Here is a 22,120-nt window from a genome sequence, read left to right as displayed (position 1 = left end):
ATGTTGGTTAGAAAAAAAATGTGGAAGAAGGTTGGAGAAAAAAGATGATTGTGCAGAATAATTTGAGATGGTCAAAAATCCTTTGTAGCTGTTCAGCATATGTGTATGCCACTCTGCACCTATATTTGTCAACTATTAGGAAGAATCTCACTTCATCACTTGAAATGACACCTCCTATAGCCTACAATTACTGCCTGACAGCCATGGAGTTTTCAAAGATCAGTAATTGATACATGATGTACAAACATTGCAGGGGGGTCACGAGGATGCAATCCAAGGTGTTCAAGGGCTTCCTGGACCACCAGGCCCTCCAGGAAAGCCAGGACCCATGGGGCCTCCAGGGATGGGATACCCTGGTCCACCAGGAGAGAGAGGGAAGCCAGGACTGCCAGGCCACCCCGGTGAGAGGGGCCCTGATGGCTCCAAGGGGCAGAAAGGTAATTTCAATGTTTTTGTGATAGAATGTCAAGTGGATTTTTTCTTTCTCTCCCTTCTTTCCTTCCTTCTTTTCTTCCTTCCATCCTTCATTCTTTTTTGTTATTATAAGCGTGAGGTACAGAGGGATTACAGTTAGGTAAAGAGTATATTTCTTTTGGGACAATATCACCCCTTCCCTCTCTTTCTCCCAGTTTTCCCCTCCCTTTCCCACCTTCAAGTTCATTTTCACCATAGTATCCAGTGAATGCCATTGCTGCATTTGTAAAACCCTTGTAGCTCCATTTTTATGCCTCCTCTTACCATTTCAAAGGCACAAACAAGAAAACAAGAAGAATAGCAACAAGCAAAGAAAAAGACTCATTTCCATTTCCTGGAGTTTGTTTTGATGAACATTATTGTGTATGATTGGATACACATAGGCATTGCACCTTTGTGTTCCTCTCCTAAGCGTATCCTCTTCTGGTCTCACTGTGAATTCTTGGAGTTTAACTGAATGTTTTCTCAATAAAACTGTAGTAGCTACATCACCCCACTAAATAAAATCGCTACCAAGTACTGTTAAAACTTAGCATAATCTCAAGCAAACAAAAGCAATGTAGCACAATGCATATTTAAAACAAATCCTTAAAATGCTAAGTTATCATCATTGCTTTATTAGTTTGGTATACTCAAATTGCTTTCCATTCATTTCTCAGTATTGGCTCATAAGTCTTGACTATATTAAAGTTACACATATGTATTCAAAGCATCTATTTTTTATAGTCTTTCTTGAGATAATGCAGCAAATGTTCATAAAAGAAACACTAGAGGTTCATTAAAAAACATGATTGTCCATGAAAATTTACTTGTATCTGAAGGCAAAAAAAATTAAACTCAAGATATTGAACATATCTGACAGTTGTGTGAATTTTGAACATTAAGTGACTTTCAGGATTATAGCTGAGAGTCCTTAAGAAGGTAGCAGAAAGATTTACTGGAGACTTTTTTTCTTTAGAAATATATACATATGCTTTGGCCTGTATTGTCGATTTTAAAGTTTTGAAATCAAAGAATATATTTGCTTTTCTCCTTTGACAAGGCAAAGACCATTATCTTTGTATTTGATAATGTATACATGCTAAGACCCAGAAAAAGGATCTAATATCAGTTTATTCATACCTTACATCTTTGAATTGAAAGCATATGGAGTAATAAATTATGCAAAATCTTTAATTTTAGTAGAAAAACTCAGAAGCATAAGCTTTGGGGTCTTATTGTCCTTACCTATTAAAATGAAGACCTAAAGACAACATTGAGTCAAAAAAGTGATAAGATATTTGAATCTAGACCATGATGGACCATTAGAAATGGTGGCTTTTATTAATATCTAACCTAAATCTCTGCCTTTTGTACAAGACATTGTTGTACAAAGTTTGAGCCAAGTCTTGTGAATTCAAGACCCTCGTAGCTATATAGTGATTTATCCATGTTTCTTAATTATCTTAATTAACCATTGGCCTAGAAATACATTCCTTTTTTTCCTAGCTTATTGAAATGGATACTTCTTGGAATCATTATTTTTCTTATCTCTTTAGGTAATTGCAAATCAGATTTCATGCCAGATATAGAAACTTGGCACAAAAGCCATTTCAGTGGTCCAGTATTCTTGGGAGTCTACTTCGTAACTTTCCCTACTCAACATGAAAACAGCTTGAATAAATTGTCATTGATGGGGCTGGGAGTTTGGCCTAGTGGTCACAGTGTTCGCCTAGCATGCACGAAGACCCAGGTTCAATTCCTTGGTACCACATACTTAAAAAAGCCTGAAGTGACGCTGAGGCTCAAGTGGTAGAGCTCTAGCCTTGAGAAAAATCCAAGGACAGTGCTCAGGCCCTGAGCTTAAGCCCAGGACTGGCAAAAAAAAAAAATGTCATTGAGACTCATATTGCATCAGGTTCTCAGTTATGTAAATGACCCATTTGTTCTTTGGTCCAGGTGATGCCATATTTTGTAATGTGACCTACCCTGGGAAGCCTGGCCCTCCAGGTTTTGATGGACCTCCAGGTATTATTGTTGTTGTTGTTATTAGTTATTGTCAGGGAACTGTTCTCAGAGTAAACATAAATAAACCACATGATTAAAAAAAATAGTGAATCCTAGGAACAAGTTCAGGTATTTCTAACATGGTTTTCAAAACTAATGGGACTAGGGAAAAATACTATTGATGGTCCTTAGCACCTAGGCTTCCAGCCTTCTGGTAGGAGCACGCCAGACAAATCTCAGCTGAAATGTCTGTATATGGGAAATATGGAGCTCGTATCCGCTTTTGTTTTCTGCACCCCCAAATTGAAAACCAACCACTTGTTTATAAACTATAAATTTTACTGGTCTCTGCTAACAGGGCCAATATCTGATGAGAAACATTCTGAAAGATCCACATACCAGAGTCCCTAATTTACTTCTGTGCATCTGATTCTTCTTGATCAGTTTTTAGCTGACTCAAAATACCAAATAGCTATCTGGGGTTTTGTCCAACTCTTTGTAATTCTTTGGTTTTTTTCAGTTTACTTAAATTGACACTTTATGTATCAGCAGCTGTGTGTGTGTGTGTGTGTGTGTGTGTGTGTGTGTGTGTGTGTGTACTGGAGCTTGAACTCAGGGCCTGATTCCTCTCACTTAGATTTTTCACTCAAGTCCAATTCCTACCCTAATGAGCTCCATTCCTGGCTTTTTGCAAGTTAATTAGAGATATGAGTCTCGTGGGTTTGTCTGTCTCTCTAACAATAGTCATCAGATCTCAGCCTCCTGAGTAGCTAGGATTATGGATATGAGCTGGCAGGTTCTGGTTAGCAGTTTTTAACATGATATCATTTCCTACATAAAAACAAAAAGTCTACAAAGGTAGAATGACAGCACTCATTTTTATCATCCTTAGTCACTTGCATTTTTGTTTTCTTTGCCAGGCCTGAACTCAGGGCCTGAGCACTGTTCTTAGGCTTCCTCAAGTCTAGAGCTCTACCACTTGAGCCACAGCACCACTTCTGGCTTTTTCTATGTATGTGGTACCAAGGAATTGAACCCGGGTCTTCATGCATGCTAGGCAAACATTGTACCACTAGGCCAAACTCCCGGTCTAGTCATTTGCTTTTATTCTGATAATGCAACCAGTTTTGAAATCTGAAAGCTATTGGAAGATAGGCACTCTGTTTCTCTTTTATGATCTGCAGGATGGTCTTTGTAGGCTTGGTCTTGGCCCTGGTCAATAACTCCAGTTAGCAACCTACATCACAGTGTAGGGCCAATGAGCAACTACCTTATATGAGTGCGGAAACGCCAGAGGCTGGCCCATCTTCCCAGGCTCACTTCCCATCTCAGACGATTCAGGGCCGTTAATAGCTCACTGGCCAAACTGAGTCATGTGATGGAATCCTAGGTCAAAGAACTGGAAGACATATTGTTCTAGCCACAGCAGGAGCTGTTGGCTGACTTACTGAGTATTCATTTCCACAGATCCTTTGTCATGCACAGATAAAATATTTTTAATTGCTTTTAGCAGTTTTAGCTTCCAGAGAATGTTCACCTTAGCACAGTACTTGTCTCTCCATTGAAGTCCACAGCCCAGAAGTTGTTTTAGCAGAAGTAACTCTTAGTAGAAACTTAGAGATTTAAAATAAAATCTGAGTTTCTTCTGCAGCCATCTTACCTCCTTTATGCTATGTGAGAGAAAATGCAATGAAACACAGGGCCATAGATTTGGCCTTCACTCTGTTGTTTTCTCTTCAGGACAGACACTGGACTGCACATGGCCAGAAGATTTGTGTTTAAGACCTGGCATACAAAACACCAAGATAGATGATAGGTAGGTAGGTAGATAGATAGATAGATAGATACATACATACATACATACATAGGAATAAATGACATAGATAAAATGATGCATATAATAGATACAGAGATACAAGCATGCATATACACATATATACATACATACATACATAAAAATAAAACTCCATGGTGATATAGATAGACAGACAGCTAGATAGATAAGTACATATGTACGTAGATATAGATAAAGATATCCCAAGGCCTTTTAGGAAATAATTTTAAAAATTAGAATCTGTGACAACGGTTTACATTTTAAAAGCTTTCACTTTAATATCTGGATGAAGTAAGTTTGTATTTAGTAACACACTATCAATGCATTTGACACCTTTTTGTCCTTCACAAAACCACTCTGTGAAGTGTTTATTGGGAACCTAGGATTCACAAAATATTTTTGTGATCCAGGACTCCTTAATGGTATAAAATATAAATATCCTTAAAGACAGTCATCACAAGCATTGGTTTCCATGTGATCTGTGCATTGTCTGGTCTGTGTTGTGTTGCTGTTGTTTAGGTCTGAAGGGATTTCCGGGTCCCCCCGGTGCTCCTGGGCAGTGGTGTGCAGAAGGACAGAAAGGCCAGAGGGGCAAACCAGGAGAATCAGAAACACCTGGCCCACCTGGTAAACAAAACGTTTTTCTACTTTGGAAATTTCAATGAGAAATGTTCAAATATTTTTTAAAAATGAATGACTTCAAGAGAATGACAGGCAACTTTAGCTAATAGAAAATAGTTCTTGATATGTTACATTTTTTCCCTGTGCTGTGATCATGTGGAGATGATAATCATCTTATAACTTGCCATCCTTCCTCTTTGCTTGTGAGTTATAGCCCAATACTAGTTCTTTGTTTGCTCAGTTCTGAATTTTTGCAGTATGAGGGAAAGAATTAGGGAAACACTATGAACTTATAAGAAGCACTAAATTATAATTAATTTCTCCATAAAGGGGACAAGAACCACATTCCCTACTAAGCTTCTCTAAGGCAATAGAAACATTTTCTTTTTATATTAGACACCGTTTAAGTAGTAAGTACATGCACCTGTGTTTTCTAGAAATGTGCTTTGTATCAAACTAACAGTCTTGTATGTACCAGCACTTAACAATTATTTTGTATTAAACAGGCTTACGTGGTGACATCGGAGAACCAGGTCTTGGAGGGGAAAAGGGGTCCTCTCCTACTGGACCCCCAGGCCCTCCAGGGCCACGTGGAGTAGATGGCCCAAAAGGAATCCCAGGAGCATCTGCATTTGGTTACCCAGGACCCCCTGGAAATAGGGGTCTTCCAGGAGTACCAGGGCTGAAGGGAGCCAGAGGTCACCCAGGATGCCCAGGGGCTGAAGGTATGAGGATCTCATTTAAGCCAGCTTAAATTTGGACTGAATCTCTGAAGAATGCTTAGACTATCTCACCTTGGATAGACAGAATGTAAATGCACCACCTTCCTAGGCAGGCACTGATCAAATAACATCATCCCAGAGGCTACCTTTGCTTGTTTTCAAATGCAGGTCAGCATGGTATGTCACCGCCCCCTCCCCTAACTGAGTTAGGTGGGCTGAAGGTCAGCCCACCTTGAATATAGACCACTATGTTACCTCCAAGAGCAGGGACCAGACAGCCTCCTACTGTCAATGCTTGGTTACTAGTATCCAAATAAGCAACATGGAAGGCAGAACAGTGGCGTGGGGCTCAGGGAATCTCTGTGGGATACAGACAAACTCTGCTTGGACAGGTGGCAACCGGAGGGAGCTTCCACTATAGCAGGTAGAACCATGAAATGAAGATGGAAAGAAGGCCTGAATATTGGTTCACATCTTTTTCTGAAATTATTAAGACTCTTCCTAGAGTGGAGTTTCTCTGATTTGAATATCCATAAAAATAACCTGGAGGTGTCATTATGAGGATCTTCTTCAGAGCCCTAGCCTGCAAAATTCTGGTCCTTTATACCTACGGTGGATTCCAGCAGTCTAAACTTCCAGGAGTCCCTTGGGTGGTGATATTCAAAGTATGGATCACACACCAGACACTCTTTGGGCCTTTCCCCAGCAGAGAACACACCAGTTTTTTTAGGCATATTAGGAGAGTTGGTCCTCAAATGCAGGATTTCCTTTTTTTTTTTTTTTGCCAGTCCTGGGGCTTGAACTCAGGGCCTGGGCACTGTCCTTGGATATTTTTTCTCAAGGCTAGTGCTCTACCACTTGTGCCACAACGCCACTTCCAGCTTTTTCTGTGAATGTGATACAGAGGAATCGAACCCAGGGTTTTTTGCATGCTAGGCGAGCACTGTCATTAGGCTGTGCTCCCAGTCCCAAATGCGGGGTTTCCTATCCTCCAACTCAACCAACCATAGATCAAAAATATTTAGAAAAAAATGCATCTTTACCGACATGTATAGAATGTTTTCTTGTCATTATTCTAACTATAAACATAGCAGTTAACATAATATTAGGTATCATACATGCCTAGAGATGATTTTTCAAGAGGGTGAATTCTATGCAAATTCTATGAATTCTATGCAAATACCACACCATTTCAAAGAAGCAATTTAAGTACCTGTGGATTTAGATATCTGAAGAGAGGAGGCCTTGGAAATAACCACATGCCCCATCCCTGCCCCCCTCATTTAGCTGTACAGGCCAAACAGAGGACACAGGGAAATAAAGCACCACCTTTGCTTTAAGACAAGCATATATGGAGTTTCTTCATCAGCATAGTGAATATATAGCAACAAGTCATTGAAAAATGCAACAAGGAAATATAATATCTGAATCAAGAAGGTAATATTTGACAGGTCACTACTCCTGTATCTAATCCAATCAGCAGATTAGATATGATGTAGATATGAAAATACTGTTGTTTTCTCCTCAGAGAAGGAAACAAGTGTTGCACTCTAAGAAATGCTTATCCACAACTAGCAAAGAACACTGTATTTGGAAAGATTATAAAAAATAAAAAGCATAAACCTGTGCCAATTAGTATACATTGTGAAATATTCTGATAACTGTAACCATGATTCATATTTCTAAAATTTGAACAGGGCCGGGAGTTTGGCCTAGTGGTAGAGTGCTTGCCTAGTATGCACGAAGACTAGGGTTGGATTCCTCAGTACCGTATATAGAAAAAAGCCAGAAGTGGTGCTGTGGCTCAAGTGGTAGAGCTCTAGCCTTGAGAAAGCCCAAGGATAGTGCTCAAGCCCTGAGCCCAAGCCCAGGACTGGCAAAAAATAAAAATAAAATAAAATTTAAACAAAACAAAATGGAATGGAAATAGAAAAGTAAATTTGACGTTTAGGTTGAGCCATGGGATTGCAATGGATTTATTTTTTATGATACCTTGTTTGTTTCCAAGGGACAGAAATTCGAGAGTACATATAATAAAGTCTACAAAAATGCCAATTCCCATAATTCAAATCAAGTTCATAAATATATATTTGATGTGATATTGGTTGGAAAGGTAGAAAAGAATTGGGAGCAAGAAGACCATGTCATTATTTGCTTGAATAATTTCTTCCACATCCCTGTAACCTTATCGGGAGATGGAATGGTGTCTGGATCTCCAGGCATTTGCAGCTCCCTATTTCTGTGATTTGAACATCCACTCAGACATTATGTTACTTGAGTCAGGATCAGAATGTCTGTTCCAATATTGAGTGGGAACACTTTAGTTCAAGCCATCTAGACACTTTTAACCCTCACAGATGGAAAATACCTTGTATCCTTTCAGGAGCAGCTGGTATTCCTGGATCCCCAGGTCTCAAAGGTCCCAAAGGCAGAGAGGGAAGCTCCGGCTTCCCAGGCATTCCAGGTCCACCTGGCCAGTCCTGTAGAAAAGGCAGTTCTGGCATCCCAGGCCAGCCAGGGCTTCTGGGGGCTCCTGGTAGCCCAGGTAAGTGTTAACAGGTGACAAGAACTTAAGCTCTAAGTAGGGCATTTCTCACTACAGCCTAATCTAACACCAGTCGTGATGATCTTGCTCTGATTTTCACAATTCTTTCATTACAGTTAGGGAAACACCTGGAAAGCTTTTTCCCTATAAGTTTCTCTAAAGAGTAAACAGGACTGAATTCTTTTTTTTTAACCCCATATCCATTTCCATTAAAAATAGAGTTGGTACTATTGTTTTTATAAATTGTAGTTTATTATCTAGAGGGTTACAGTTACATTCATCAGGTAGTGGGTACGTTACCTCCTGAACACTGCTAATAAGTACTGCTTTGCTTTTCATGAGGTAGTTTAGGCTTCTGAGTTGGTGCGTCCTGCTGAGGTGTGATGCAGGGCTTCAGTCTGAATATCTGGTTGTACCTCCAGGAGCTCCAGGTTGGAAAGGCCAGAGGGGCGATGTAGGGCCTTCTGGACCGGCTGGAATGAAGGGTTTCCCTGGGCCTCCCGGACTGCCAGGAGCCCAGGGACTCCTGGGACCTCCAGGAATCCCAGGCCCCTTTGGGGAAGATGGATTACCTGGTCTTCCAGGCCCAAAGGGTAAGTAGTGCTTTGTCAGTATTTCCTTTCCATTTTATAAACGTGAAATCAATGCTCAAGCAAAGACCCACTTGCAGCACATTCATCATGTCCCCTAGTCTTCGGGTTCCCCTTACTGGCGCCTCCCTTTTTCCTTACCCTCCTGTTGCTATTTTCAGTGGCACAGTGTCTTGGTTGCAAGGTCCAGAGAGGTGTAATTCATGATATCGAGATATTTCAGTTCAGAGGACTGTGAGAACCAATTGAATCCTAGGTCGGAGTAATGCATTTCACTTTGCTGGGCTCCGGCCTGGTGGTGTGAAAGCTTTGTAGGATTAGAACCCCATAGGTAGAAAACAGGACTGGGTCAGAGGGCAAAACCATTAACAGCCATGATGAGTTTGGCAGTGGCTGCTAACTTTCAGTGCAAGCCTTCGTAATTCTAAGTGGACAATAAGAAACACCTGTTGAAGAATCACACCAGCCTCCAGTGTTTTCCTTAAAAAAAAAAGAATGTTCTCATTTCATCAGGGACTCAGGGTCTGCCTGGTTTCCCTGGCTTCCCTGGAGAAAGAGGACTTCCAGGCTCGGAGGGTCAGCCTGGCAGAAAGGGAGAAAGTGGACAGAAGGGCTGGCCTGGTTTGGAGGGAGACCGAGGAGTAAAAGGTACCAAAGGTAAGCATTCTTAACAACACATGGAGGCAACTTAAAAAAAAAACATATTTGATTAGAACATATTAATATGGTCTCCGAAGAATAAAATATAACTTTTTAAAGTTGAATGTCTTAGGTTTCTTTAGTTCGTGGAATTTGCCATAGAATTTTAAGTAAAATTTGTTTTCCTTACCACTCAATTTATTATATATAATTGTGGTAAATGAACTGTTTTGAGTTTTTTTACTTTAAAAATTAATTGGTGCGTGCGTGTGTGTGTGTTGTATGTTGTATGTGTGTCTGTGTGTGTGTGTGTGTGTGTGTGTGTGTGAGCGTGCGCCATTGCTGGGCTTGAACACAAAGCCGCAGTTCTTTCCTTTAGCTTTTGCCCTCAAGGCCGTCACTCTACCACTTAAACCACAGCTCTACTTCTGGGTTTTGTTAGTTTATTGGATATAAAACTCTCATAAACTTTTCTGCCTGGGTGTGCTTGAAACTGTGTTCCTCATATCTCAGCCTTCTGAGTATCTTGATTACAAGCATCCACCACCAGCACCATGCAACAAGCGGTTCTTAGTACATTCATTTGTAGGTACTGGCTTACAACTGCCTCACCTGTTGGAAAAGGGGACTAACAAGCTTTTTGTCCTCCAAGCTGTGTTTTAATTAAACCAGGAGTTGGTAAACATTGTTCTGTAAAGAACATGATTAATCATATATTTCAGGCTTTGCCAGCTTTATGGGCTCTATTAGGGTGACTCAAGTCAGTGTTGGAAGCAGGAGAGTTATTAGAGACAATATGTATGTAAGGGAACACAAAAGAACATCTTTCAATAACATTTTATTTATAGACATCTATTTGAATTTCATACTATTTTCTCAAATACTTCATTGTCACAAAATACTGCTTGGTATCTTGAGTCCTCTCCCTTGCCCCTCACCATTTAAACATGCAAAAACTACCCACAGGCAGTAGAAGAGCTAGCAGAGAGGGGGTGAGGGGGAAGAGGGAGTGAGGGTGCCAGGAGCTATAACTGGCTGAGCTCTCAAGGAGAATGCCTTGGTATTGGGGCCCGAGATTGAGTCACTCCAGCTTCATTTAAACACAGACTTAACATTACTATAAAAATGGAAACTCTGTGACCATCAATTTCAACATTCTGTGTCATTTCTACTTCACTATTTCTAGTTTTGAGAGCAAGGCAGTTTTTGTCTTTAAAGCTCATCAGGAAAATTACCTCCAAAGTAACTCAAGTGACTTCTTCTTTAGTGATTTATTCTTCTATTATTTCTTTCTTTGTTACCTTGTAAATTTTTATGTAGAGTAGAGGAATCAAAAAATAATCATTCTTTGCTATCTTAACGATGCTTGCTGTGTTCTTATATGATTATGAAATTTTTCCACCAAGGAGTAAACATTGGATTAATGCCAGGGATGTAGTTGTAAATTCACTCTTTGAATTACTACTACTACTACTACTACTAAATACCACTATTGTGGCCACATGTTTGCAAGAAAGGCAGTAACCACTGAGCCACAACTTCAACCCAATATTTTGCTTTTCTTTTTTAAAAATTTTTATTGTTGTGGTAATGTATAGAAGGGTTACAGTTATTTTTCTTTCAAAAAAACTACTATATTGTACAAGTAATATACCAAGGGGTTATGGTTACATAAGTCAGATAAGGAATACATGTTTTTGAATAATGTCATCCCTTCCCTTGCTCTCTCCTAGATTTTCCATCCTGTCTTCCCCCATGAACTGTATAGTTTATTTTCAACATAATTTCTAGCATTACTCCTTTTTTCAACCTTTGTCCTCCCATTTCTCTGCCTCCCTACTTTCCCAAAGACAGGTAAGTGGACAGATAAGACAAAGGGGTAAAAGAGAGAGAGAGAAAGAAAGTACAGTAGGACATTATAGGAGATCTCACACAATGAAACTGAATGATATATTCTTAGGACAAGATCACATAGGTAAAAGATCTATGTGCATCTGGCCATATAAAATATTTATTGAAATGAACTCCAGGAAATGGAAACAAGAGTGTTTTTTTTTCTTTCTCAACCTCATTATATATGTTTAGTGTTTGTTGCTGTTGTTGCTGTTGTCTGTTTTGTTTTGTTTTGTTTTTTTTGCCAGTCCTGGGGCTTGAACTCAGGGCCTGCGCACTGTCCTTGGACACAATTTGCTCAGGGCTAGTGCCCTGCCACTTGAGCCACAGTGTCACTCCTGACTTTTTCTGTGTCTATGGTACTGAGGAATCTAAGCCAGGGCGTCATGCATGCCAGGCGAGCACTCTGTTGCTAGGCTACGCTCCAAGCCCCATATGTTTAGTTCTGAAATCGGGTCTTGCTTCCTCTGCCTGGACTGTGTTATGCCGATTTTCAGCATCCTGTCATTGTGAGGATTACAGGGATGCATCTCATTTCCAGGCTCCCTGTTTTTGAGATAGAATCCCTCAGATTTTCCACACTGGCCTAGCAGGGAACCACAATCTTCTCAATCTAGCCCCCACCCCCTCCTTAAGATCACAGGCATATACCACTGCACATGAATTGAAAATCTTATGAACTTTTCTGCCCAAACTGCCCTCAAATTACAATCCTCCTAAGCATCAAGGATTAGAGTTGTGAGCTCCAGGCATGAGCTTGAAATTACTTTTTCAAATGTTCCAATTTGTGGTGTTTGCCAATTCAGGTGATGTTCATACTCCACTGTGACATAAATACACTCCTTATCAGCTGATTTGAAACAACGGGTACTGTAAACCACCACGTCACAAAATCCTTGAATTCTGCCCAGGCCAATAGGTCACTTCCATCCTGCTCCAATTGCCCAGTACTTACAAAATTACCAACGTCATGGAATCCCTTGCCTACTGTCCAAAAGTCTGTGTGTGGAGACCCAGGTGGAGATGTGTGTGTGTTCCTTTAATGTAAAGAGCATTGCAGAGGTGGTGAGGAAGGGGTGGAGCTGAGCCCACATAATAAGCAGTAACATAGACTGGAATGCTCAAATGTGGCTTTACTTACTAAATACCCTGAGACCCATTTGGTTGACTGAAGCAAGCATTCACTGAGCACTCATGGTACCCCAGCCCCCAAATCATCCTGAAATCAGACTAGCAGGAACAACAGTGTCAAAGGAACCGAGCTTTCCCAGACATCAGTCAGCTGACCATGCACCATGCAAAGGCCCACACACAGCTTAGCAGGTAGAATGGGGATTTCTATGTGGGAATGCACGAGGGGAGGGATGAATTGTGTGGATAACACGTGTGTGTCTGCTTTTCTCTTGCATAATGAATACCTACAGGAGTACAAGGACCACCTGGAGCTGCGGGAGAAATGGCTGTCATTTCAAAGAAGGGGACACCAGGGGAGCCTGGGCCTCCAGGAAATAATGGGTTCCCAGGAGCCAGAGGTAAACACGGGAGATTCATCCTAAGCTCCAAGGCTCCAAACGCCCACCGAGATCATTGCCTTGCCCAAGATTCAGCCAAGAGTGTTTTGTAACACTTGCATCCTCCTCAGGTGACAAAGGAACTGCTGGACCTCCAGGGAGAAGAGGAGAGCCAGGACCCCAGGGATTACCTGGCTATCACAGAGGAGAGCCTGGGAGAAATGGAGAGCCTGGATTTCCTGGACCCCCAGGCCCTCCGGGGCTACCAGGGTTCAGAGGAATCCTTGGTTTCCCAGGATCATCAGGCAACCAGGTAGGGGGCAGCTAGGCCAGGAGGGAAGAGACTACTTCTTTCCCTTTATGTTCTCAGTGTCCTGGGAGGAGTTAGGAGGAGTTATGATTTGCCTGAATACATATCATTGTCTTCCATTGGTCACTGGGATTTGAAGGGGTGCACGAAGAAAGGATAGAACCCTCTGGAAGACCATAAAATTAATGAAATTTCCAACCAGTGCTCACGACTGGCTCCTGAATTGTGGCTGAACAAGTCACATTAGCTACATAAACTTTTATCAGCCCTGTTTTTCCATCACTCCATAAAAATGTGTAGTTTACTGGGGGGAAATGTCATCCTGAACAAACACCCCAATTCTGGGTCCTCAGCTTTTCCATCTAAGTCAAAATAGTATAGATTTTTGTCTTAAGTTTATTTTCCTTTCACAATCATAAACTCATGAAAATATAATAGCTGTAATAGCCCCTGTCATATTTCTAATAATGCATAACAAAATTGACTATACATCTTTTGGTATGAGATCAGTTTTTAAAGTTTGCAATATAGTTTACATTATATAATTGTTTAGTATCAAGTCATTTGTTCAAACTTACAGTTCAAGATAGATAGATAGATCTTGCAGTCATGTGAAGAAAATGGAGTACCTGTTGGTACTCTAGAAGGAGTTGTATCAAGTTTTAAAAATTAGATATACTTCTTTACCATTGTGAATTCCATAAGCCAAGGTGATTGCGGAAAGGTGTAACTGGATGGCTTCATTCATGTGCCATTTGTGTGGAAAACAGAAAGCCTTACTTCTGTTTCATTAAATCATCAGGGTGAACCAGGTTTCCCAGGCCCCCCTGGGTTCTCAGGAATTGATGGAGGAAGAGGACCCAAAGGTACCAAAGACAAATTCATCTCAAATTCCTAGTCCTGGCTCCTTGTGACATTGTGAACAGGAAACTTTGGAATGACAAAGAGTTTCAAACACAGTGGAATGTATAAGGGATTCTGTGTATGTGGGGGAAGGGGAAGACCTCATGCGCGCATGCGCACGTAACTGCACTGGGGTTTGAACTCAGGGCCTCATACTCTCACTTGGCTTTTCTACTCAAGGCTGGCGTGCTATCACTTGAACCACATCTTCACTTCTGGCCTTTTGGACAGTGTGGGTACAAAGAGACCAGATCCACTCCCGTGGAGTGGATTGCTCTTCTGAGAAGTTGGCTCCAATTGCATTTAGGTGATAGGGAGGATCATGCAATTCGAAAAATCATGGTCAGGGCTGGGAGTTTGGCCTAGTGGTAGAGTGCTTACCTAGCATGCACCAAGACCCGGGTTCAATTCCTTGGTACCACCTACATAGAAAAGGCTGGAAATGGTGCTGTGGCTCAAGTGGTAGAGCTCTAGCCTTGAGAAAGTCCAAGGACAGTGCTCAGGCCTTGAGTTCAAGTCCTGAGATTGGCAAAAAATAAAGAAGAATCATGACCAATGTCTCCCACTCCCACTAGGTGTTAATAAGTGTACATAAGAATTTTCAGGTTAGTAGTAATTTATAATTGTGTTATTTTTTTATCATAATCCAAGGGTCAGTAATTTTTGGTTTCCTCAAAGGGCTGGATCATAAAAAAATGTCCAGATTTGTCAGGCATGTGGTCCTATTCACAGCCACTTAGCTGTGCTGTTGTGATATAAAAGCAGCCATAAAATTATGTGAATGGGAGCAACTGTGTTCCAATAAGATTTTATTTACGAGACAGTCGGAATGGTAGATTTGGCTCCACTAGCTATGGTGTACTTTGTGCCCCCCCCACTCCCAAATTTTTGCCTTGTAAACACAACTGGCATTCTAGCTTTATCAGATACTGAAATAGAAAGCTGACACAAGATTTAAAAATGTCCTTAGAGAAAGAGAGACCTTATTAACCCTTTATTCAAACTGCAGGAAATCTTTTCTCCTTCCTTCCTTTCTTCCTTCCTTCCTTTTCCTTTCCTTTTCTTTTCTTTCTTTTTTTGCTAGTCCTAAGGCTTGAACTCAGTGCCTGGGTGCTGTCCCTGAGCTTTTTGCTCTACCACTTGAACCACAGAATCATTTCCAACATTTTTGGTGGCTAATTGGAGAGAAGGGTCTCATGGACTTTCCTGCTCCAAACTTTGATCCTAAGATCTCAGCCTCCTTTGTAGCTAGGATTAAAGACACATATCATGTTTCCCAGCAGGATATCTTCAATTACAGTGTTTGCCTAGAACCTTTAATAGGTCCACTGTCTTGATATATCACTGGGATAATACTTCTTTAAAACTTTACTTGAAAATTACTTATCTTCCCATCCTTAGACTTAATCTCACTGTCTGTGAATTCACAGGTATGATAGACAGGTACAGTTTATTTTAATAGAGATGAAAATAACTAACTTTAAAATATAAATTACTAACTCATGAATCACTTGAAACACACTGCTAATGGTATATTCTTTATGAAACAGTCTATAAACAATAAAACTTCTGTATGAAAACATGAACTGTGCACAGCCATTTATTTAACAAGAATAATTTAGTTCTATGATTACAAAGAGTGAGAGTTTTATATTTAGTTTTGACACCTTGTGATTCAGTGTTCAGAACTCATTTTCTAAATACATATTAATTTATTATAATCCCTTTCTCTTTTCATAGTTAAAAATCCTTTCCTTCGGGCCGGGAGTTTTGCCTAGTGGTTAAAGTGCTTGCCTAGCATACATGAAGACCTGGGTTCAACTCCTCGGTACCACATACATAGAAAAAAGCCAGAAGTGGTGCTGTGGCTCAAGTGGTAGAGCACTAGCCTTGAGGAAAGCCCAAGGGCAGTGCTCAAGCCCTGAGTTCAAGGCCCAGGACTGGCAAAAAAAATCCTTTCCTTCATGTTTATATTGGTCTATGCTTGCAAAAAGCTGGAATGTACTCAAAGTACCTGCAATAGAAGAAATCTCATGGATCCACCAAACCAGAGTTAAGAGCTCTTGTAGACAGTGAGGCTGATAGAATCTATTAATTAGCAACCTGTGCTTTTGTGCTTTTCTCTACAACAATCTGGTTTTTACTTACTTCTCTATCATCTGGCTTTGCTAGTCTCTAGTACCTTTTTCTTCTATATTTTGGAATATGTATGGATTCTCATCAACCTGTTCAGAACCATGGTTCTACACCACCAATTAAGAATCTTAACTTCTTGTTCATTTAAATTACTACTTCTTTAAGAAGGACTGGCTAACTTGAACCAGATTCCTACCCCATAAGCAGTTAGCTGTCATTCTCAGGAAAGCCAGAGTGACAACACCCGGGACACAAGGCATGCTGTCATAGAAGAGTGTTAGTGGGTAGCTACTACGAAACATGCTCAGCTTACTCCTCTTCTTCTCTCGGAACCCCATCTGTTTCCTCACCTTTCCCTCCCACTCCACCTTGAGCTCCACTTGAAATGAGTTCCCAGAAATAACGTTTAGTCTTTGTATCTGGAAATATACATGACATTGTTGAACAACCCTGTGGGACTCATCGCACTGCCCTTTGAAGATGCCGTTCTTGTCCAGTCTTCTAGAAAGGGTACCTTTGTGATTTTATTTTTACGAGAAGAGTGAGCTGCACTTCCTTGGGAGAGATTGTCAAATGTGATTGCAGGAGGGGAAAGTGATGATTTCTGCTTTCTGACTGTAAAACTGAAGGACAGAATTGATGAATGCCCAGTCATTTCTTAAAAAGCAACCTAAATTTGGAGAAAAAAAAAGTTAGACACGTAAGCATTCAAACGTACGATCGTAAGAAAAAAGTCAAAAAGATGTCTCCCCTAAAATACTTGAAAGTTCTGAAAACAAATACTCGTATAAATTGTCATTTATATGAGACCAAATATCATGTTCTTAAATAACATCCTTTGTATTGTATCACTTTCAGGAATCAAAGGCGACCCTGCCAGTCCTTATGGCTCACCAGGTGCAAAGGGTGAGCCAGGATATCCTGGCAGTTCAGGTATGGCTGCACGTGTGTCTCTGTAAAAATGAAAGGGAGCCATTGAGATTGAGTGGAGAACCATTACTCCCCTCCCTCCCCCACATCTAGCAAGTGGTGTTTTACTAACCCCAGTAAGATTTACATGGAAAGGATCAGCTCTAGGGCTACGGTACCCACGGGCCAGAAGCACCCAGGCAACACCGCCTCTGTCACACGCCCCCTGACTAATGACATTTACCCAACCATACATTCCCCTTGGTCTTCCCAGATTATCATAAAATCAAAAGTGTATATTGCAAACAACTAAAGTTTGGACTGATTTTGTTAATTGTATTTTATTATTGGGGTAATATCTAGAGAGGTTACAGTTACATTTGTCAGGTAATGGGGTGCATTACTTCTCAAACCTTGCTACACCCTCTCATGTTTCCCTCTCCTCCCCTCCACCCCCTCCCAGTCCTCTTGTTTGCCACCCTTCCCTTCCCTATTTCAAATAAACAAATAAATGTATATATAATATACCAAGTAACAAAGTCATATACAGTAATGGCATGAGATTAACCATAAGTAGAAATAAAGAGAAAAGAAATAGCTTCAAATAGTACATTAAGAATGACAATTATAAAGGTAAACCTCCTGTTTCCAGATCCTGGCATTCATTTTATATAGTCTCATCCTTTATGGCCATATTCTGTCTTTGAAATGTCTACTGGTTATCCCAGCAACCCCCTTTTCTCCCAAGGAGCAGAGAAGAACCAAAATTGAATGGCTTGTTCTAGAATGTTGCAGAGCCACTGAGCTCTTTCTTCTCTTTCACAAGCCACTGCCATTAGAAGGGAGCTGGCTTCGTTTTGTTTTTGTTTTCTTTTTCTTGTTGCTGTTGTTATTATTTTGTTTTTAAAACTGAAGACACATGTGTACTACATGCAGTTTACAAAGCATGGTGTGACTATAGGGGCTGTTTATAGGGATCATGGGGGAAATTCAAATAGGGGATGCACATCTGGGCTTAAGGAGTGTTATTAGGTTTCTTGGATATTAAAAATGTTATTTTGGCAACAGGAAAATGTTCTTATTTTTCAGGCTCACTTCCTAAAGTATTTAGGGGTAGAAATCTATAATAGCTCTGATTTCCTTTTAAGTACTTCAGCATTTAGCAATGTATTTGTAAAAAGCCAAACTATCACCCTCTCCATCAAGAAATTCTAATTCTAGGAATTCTGCCTAAGGAAATAATTTAATAGGAAAAGAATTGATTAATGCTGTATAAAGAATATTATACATAATAGTAAAAGGAGTTGAAAGTAACTTGAACAGCCAATGTAGGGGAAATTAGATTATTCAATTTAATCAAGATTGAATCAGTAAAATACCATCCAGTCACTTAAAAACTGATACATTGTAGCAAACTGAAAAATTACTTTGGCTACAATACCAAGTTTAGAATTAGAAAATAAAATTGGGTTTATTGTTTGCACATGTGCATTCAAATAGAAAACTGTGTTAAGGGCAGCTTGTCAATTTTTTCATAATGATAATTTCCTTTGCAGTGAGAAAAATTTAAATACAAGAGTAAAGATAGAAAAGTACAGTATAATCTAGGCACTGGATATCAACAACTGCCAACCCAAACTAATCTACCCAGTGAAGCTATCATTTATTTTAGATAGTGAAACCAAACCCTTCCATGACTAACAAAAATGAAAGGGATTTATGATCACTCAACCAGCATTACAAAGAATTCTAAAGGGAAGAGTACAATTTGAATAAAACAATCAAAATCAAAGAAACACATCAGACAAAAATCACTAGGATCCATTTAGTAAAAATGGGAAGAGGAAATAAACAAAACACAGGAAATCAAGAAAATGGCAGGAAATACAACACCTCTCAATAATAAGCCAAAATATTAATGGGCTCAATTCCTTAATCAAAAGAAGAAGAACAGACTGGATCAAAAAATAAGATCTGGGCAGGGAGTTTGGCCTAGTGGTAGAGTGCTTGCCTAACATGCACGAAGACCCGGGTTCCATTCCTCGGTACCACATACATAGAAAAAAGCCGAAGTGGTGCTGAGGCTCAAGTGGTAGAGCTCTAGCTTTGAGAAAAGTCCAAGGACAGTGTTCAGGCTCTGAGCTCAAGCCCAGGACTAGCAAAAAAAAAAAAAAAATCTGCCATGGGTGGGCAGTGGCTCATGCCTGTAATCCTAGCTACTCAGGAGGCTGAGATCTGAGGATCAAGGTTCAAAGCCAGCCCGGGCACAAAAGGACCTGAGACTCTTATCTCCCACTAACCTCTAGAAAATGGGAAGTGGAGCTTGGCTCAAGGGTAGGGTGGTAGCCTTGAGCTAAACAGCTCAGGGACAGTGCTAAGGCCCTGTACAAGCCCCATGATGCAGGAAAAAAAAAAAAGATTCATCCAATGTTTTCATGCTGTTTGGGTTATTTTCCACTAATTATAATACAGAGTTTCTAATATATTGTATGTGTGTCACATTCAATAGTAAACATATAAATAATGAATAATAATAATAAATATACATTAAATGTAAATATAATGTAACTCAAGTAAATAAAAAATAAATGATGAATAATGAATAAATAAATGATGCTAATCTCTGATCTCAGATAAAAGAATTCAGATAAACACATTTGCCATTCAAAAAGAATATCTGTACTATTTCCAGCTGTATTACTTCATATTTTTCAATAAAATATTGTATTGGCAAATATACACAAGGCTGTTGTAAAGTTCTCCTAACCTGTATTAAATAAGGCTTGAAGACTTAGCCTTTTTTCAATAACTTCTATTAAAGATTCATAATCAGGTGCTAGAAGCATGGCCTAGTGACAGAGTGCTTGCCTAGCATGCATGAAGCCCTGGGTTCGATTCCTTGGTACCACATTCACAGAGAAAGCTAGAAGTGGTATTGTGGCTCAAGTGGTAATGTACTCGCCCTGAAAAAGCTCAGGGCCAGTGCCTAGGCCCTGAGTTCAAGCCTCAGAACTGGCAAAAAAAAAAAAAAAGGCAAATGAGTCGTAATTAGCATAATCCAATGATTGCATTAATACACTCAGGATACAGTCTCCTTGCATAGCATCCAGACCATGTAATGATTTGTGTATTTGATCTGTGACCCAGTACTACTGAAAATTGTATGTTATTTTCTTATACATTCTTATGTTCTGATGTAGATTTTTCTAGTATAACCTTTTTACTTGTTTCTTCTAAATGCTATGTTGTTCAGCTTTGTTGAAGCCATCTACTTGTTCATTTAAGATCTTCTCGACACTTGGAAACAGAAGCAACTGTCAGGACAACACTTTAAAAAAAAACAACAAACAAAAATGTATAGCAAGTGCCAGGTGCAGGCAACTCACGCCTGTCAAGCTAATTACTCAGGAGGCTGAGATCTAAGGATCACAGTTCAAAGCCAGCCCAGCAGGAAATCCATTTATCTTTTATCTCCCAGTAATAAACTACCCAAATGCCCAAAGTGTGCTTCAAGTGGTAGAGTGCTAGCCTTGAGCAAAAGAAGTTCAGGGACAGCACCCAGACTCTGAGCCAGCCAGAGCCTGAGTCAAGCCCTAGGACTGGCGCATGCACGTATAATCACAGACTCAAGCAGGCTTCTACAGCCACTCAGATGAGGACCGTTCTTTCTTCAGGACATGCTGGAGCCCCTGGAGATGGAGGACTGCCTGGAGATGAAGGGCTGAGAGGGCCCCCGGGAAGACCAGGACAACCTGGCTCCTTGGGACCCACAGGTTGTCCAGGTAATCAGGAAAACTGATAAGTTCATTTAAACCTACTTTCAGATGGGCTGTTTTGTTTCCCAATCCTGTGCCTCTGGGCTGGTCACTTAAACGTCCTCCCTTTTCTGCCTTCTATTAAGCTAGTTGTAGCTAACTGCTTTCCCGATTATCTCTGGGAGTAAAGGAACACAATTCCCATAAAATGCCAACATAGTATCAGGTGTCCTTCTTCCCTGCTTTCCCTAGGTGAACCGGGGCTGCCTGGACCGCAGGGACATCCAGGAGAAATGGGAGACCCTGGCCCAAGAGGCCTTCCAGGGGATCCAGCCACTCCAGGTCCCCCAGGAGGGAAAGGTAAGTGGAAAGGTACCCACCCACACTGAGAATAAACTCACAGCACTTTCCTGCGCTTTTCTGAGCTGTGCTCTGGGTCATGACACTGTCTTGGATGCAAAACTCTCCTTCCTAACTTCCTCACCCAGTGCCCATGACAATGCTCAAATGGGCATTGACTGACCTGGTTCAAGACAGACCTGCCTTGTAATGAAGATGCGAAAGGCAGGATGTCCATCGCATTTCTCAGCACAGCTAGCTAGTGTGTTTCATGAGGTCCAGGTCTACCCATCTGTTCTCTAAAGACATAATCCAGTTCTTTTATGTCACACAGCCTATGTTAGGGGCAGGAATGTAATGTTGAAGAAAAATAGGCCCAAATCCTGACTTCACTGAGATCACGCTCTTGAGACAAACATTGAAAAACTATGGATGTAAAATCAAAATATATTTAGCTGTTGTGAAAGGTGGTGGAAAGAGGAAAGAGCAAGGTATCATGAAGAAAGAGTAATTAGTATTCATTATTGTCATTCAAAAAGGAAATTTGGAAGGGGGGCTGTGGCTAAAGTGGTAGGGCACTTGCTTTGAGCTGAAGAGCTTAGGTACAGTGCCCAGGTCCAGAGTACAAGACCCATGGCCAAAAAGAGAGAGAGAAAGAAGCCGATTTCATCGATGAATTCTTTGGCCTTAAGCTAAGGGTCTAAGCATTGTCCTTGGACTTTCTCAATGCTAGAGCTCTACCACTTGAGCCTCAGCACCACTTCTGGCTTTTTTCTATGCATGTGGTACCAAGGAATCGAACCTGGGTCTTCATGCATGCTAGACAAGCACTCTACCACTAGGCCAAACTCCCGGCCCGAATTCTTTCATCTTTAAAGGTGATAGACAAATGGTTATACATCTGAATATAATATGATATAAAATTATATGGTTGCTATGGTCACATGCATCTA

General features: G+C 40.5%; 1 protein-coding gene across 1 annotated transcript in view; it reads left to right on the top strand.

Moving 5' to 3' along the window:
• Nucleotides 1–22,120, top strand: part of Col4a4 (collagen type IV alpha 4 chain) — a 101,317-nt gene that overhangs the window by 50,203 nt on the left and 28,994 nt on the right. Inside the window, exons 24-36 of the mRNA XM_090354940.1 lie at nt 254–437; nt 2,413–2,481; nt 4,814–4,921; nt 5,422–5,640; nt 8,021–8,182; nt 8,605–8,775; nt 9,286–9,429; nt 12,729–12,836; nt 12,947–13,128; nt 13,928–13,991; nt 17,023–17,097; nt 20,748–20,855; nt 21,081–21,188. Of these exons, the coding sequence (XP_090211066.1) occupies nt 254–437; nt 2,413–2,481; nt 4,814–4,921; nt 5,422–5,640; nt 8,021–8,182; nt 8,605–8,775; nt 9,286–9,429; nt 12,729–12,836; nt 12,947–13,128; nt 13,928–13,991; nt 17,023–17,097; nt 20,748–20,855; nt 21,081–21,188 (1,702 nt within the window). The remainder of the gene's footprint in view (nt 1–253; nt 438–2,412; nt 2,482–4,813; nt 4,922–5,421; nt 5,641–8,020; nt 8,183–8,604; nt 8,776–9,285; nt 9,430–12,728; nt 12,837–12,946; nt 13,129–13,927; nt 13,992–17,022; nt 17,098–20,747; nt 20,856–21,080; nt 21,189–22,120) is intronic.

Source organism: Megascapheus bottae, chromosome 21, assembly GCF_031878675.1.
Source record: "Megascapheus bottae isolate mThoBot1 chromosome 21, mThoBot2.hap1, whole genome shotgun sequence".
NCBI classification, from domain to species: domain Eukaryota; kingdom Metazoa; phylum Chordata; class Mammalia; order Rodentia; family Geomyidae; genus Megascapheus; species Megascapheus bottae.
The sequence above is the reverse complement of the archived record's forward strand: the minus strand, read 5'-3'. Positions and strand labels throughout refer to the sequence as shown.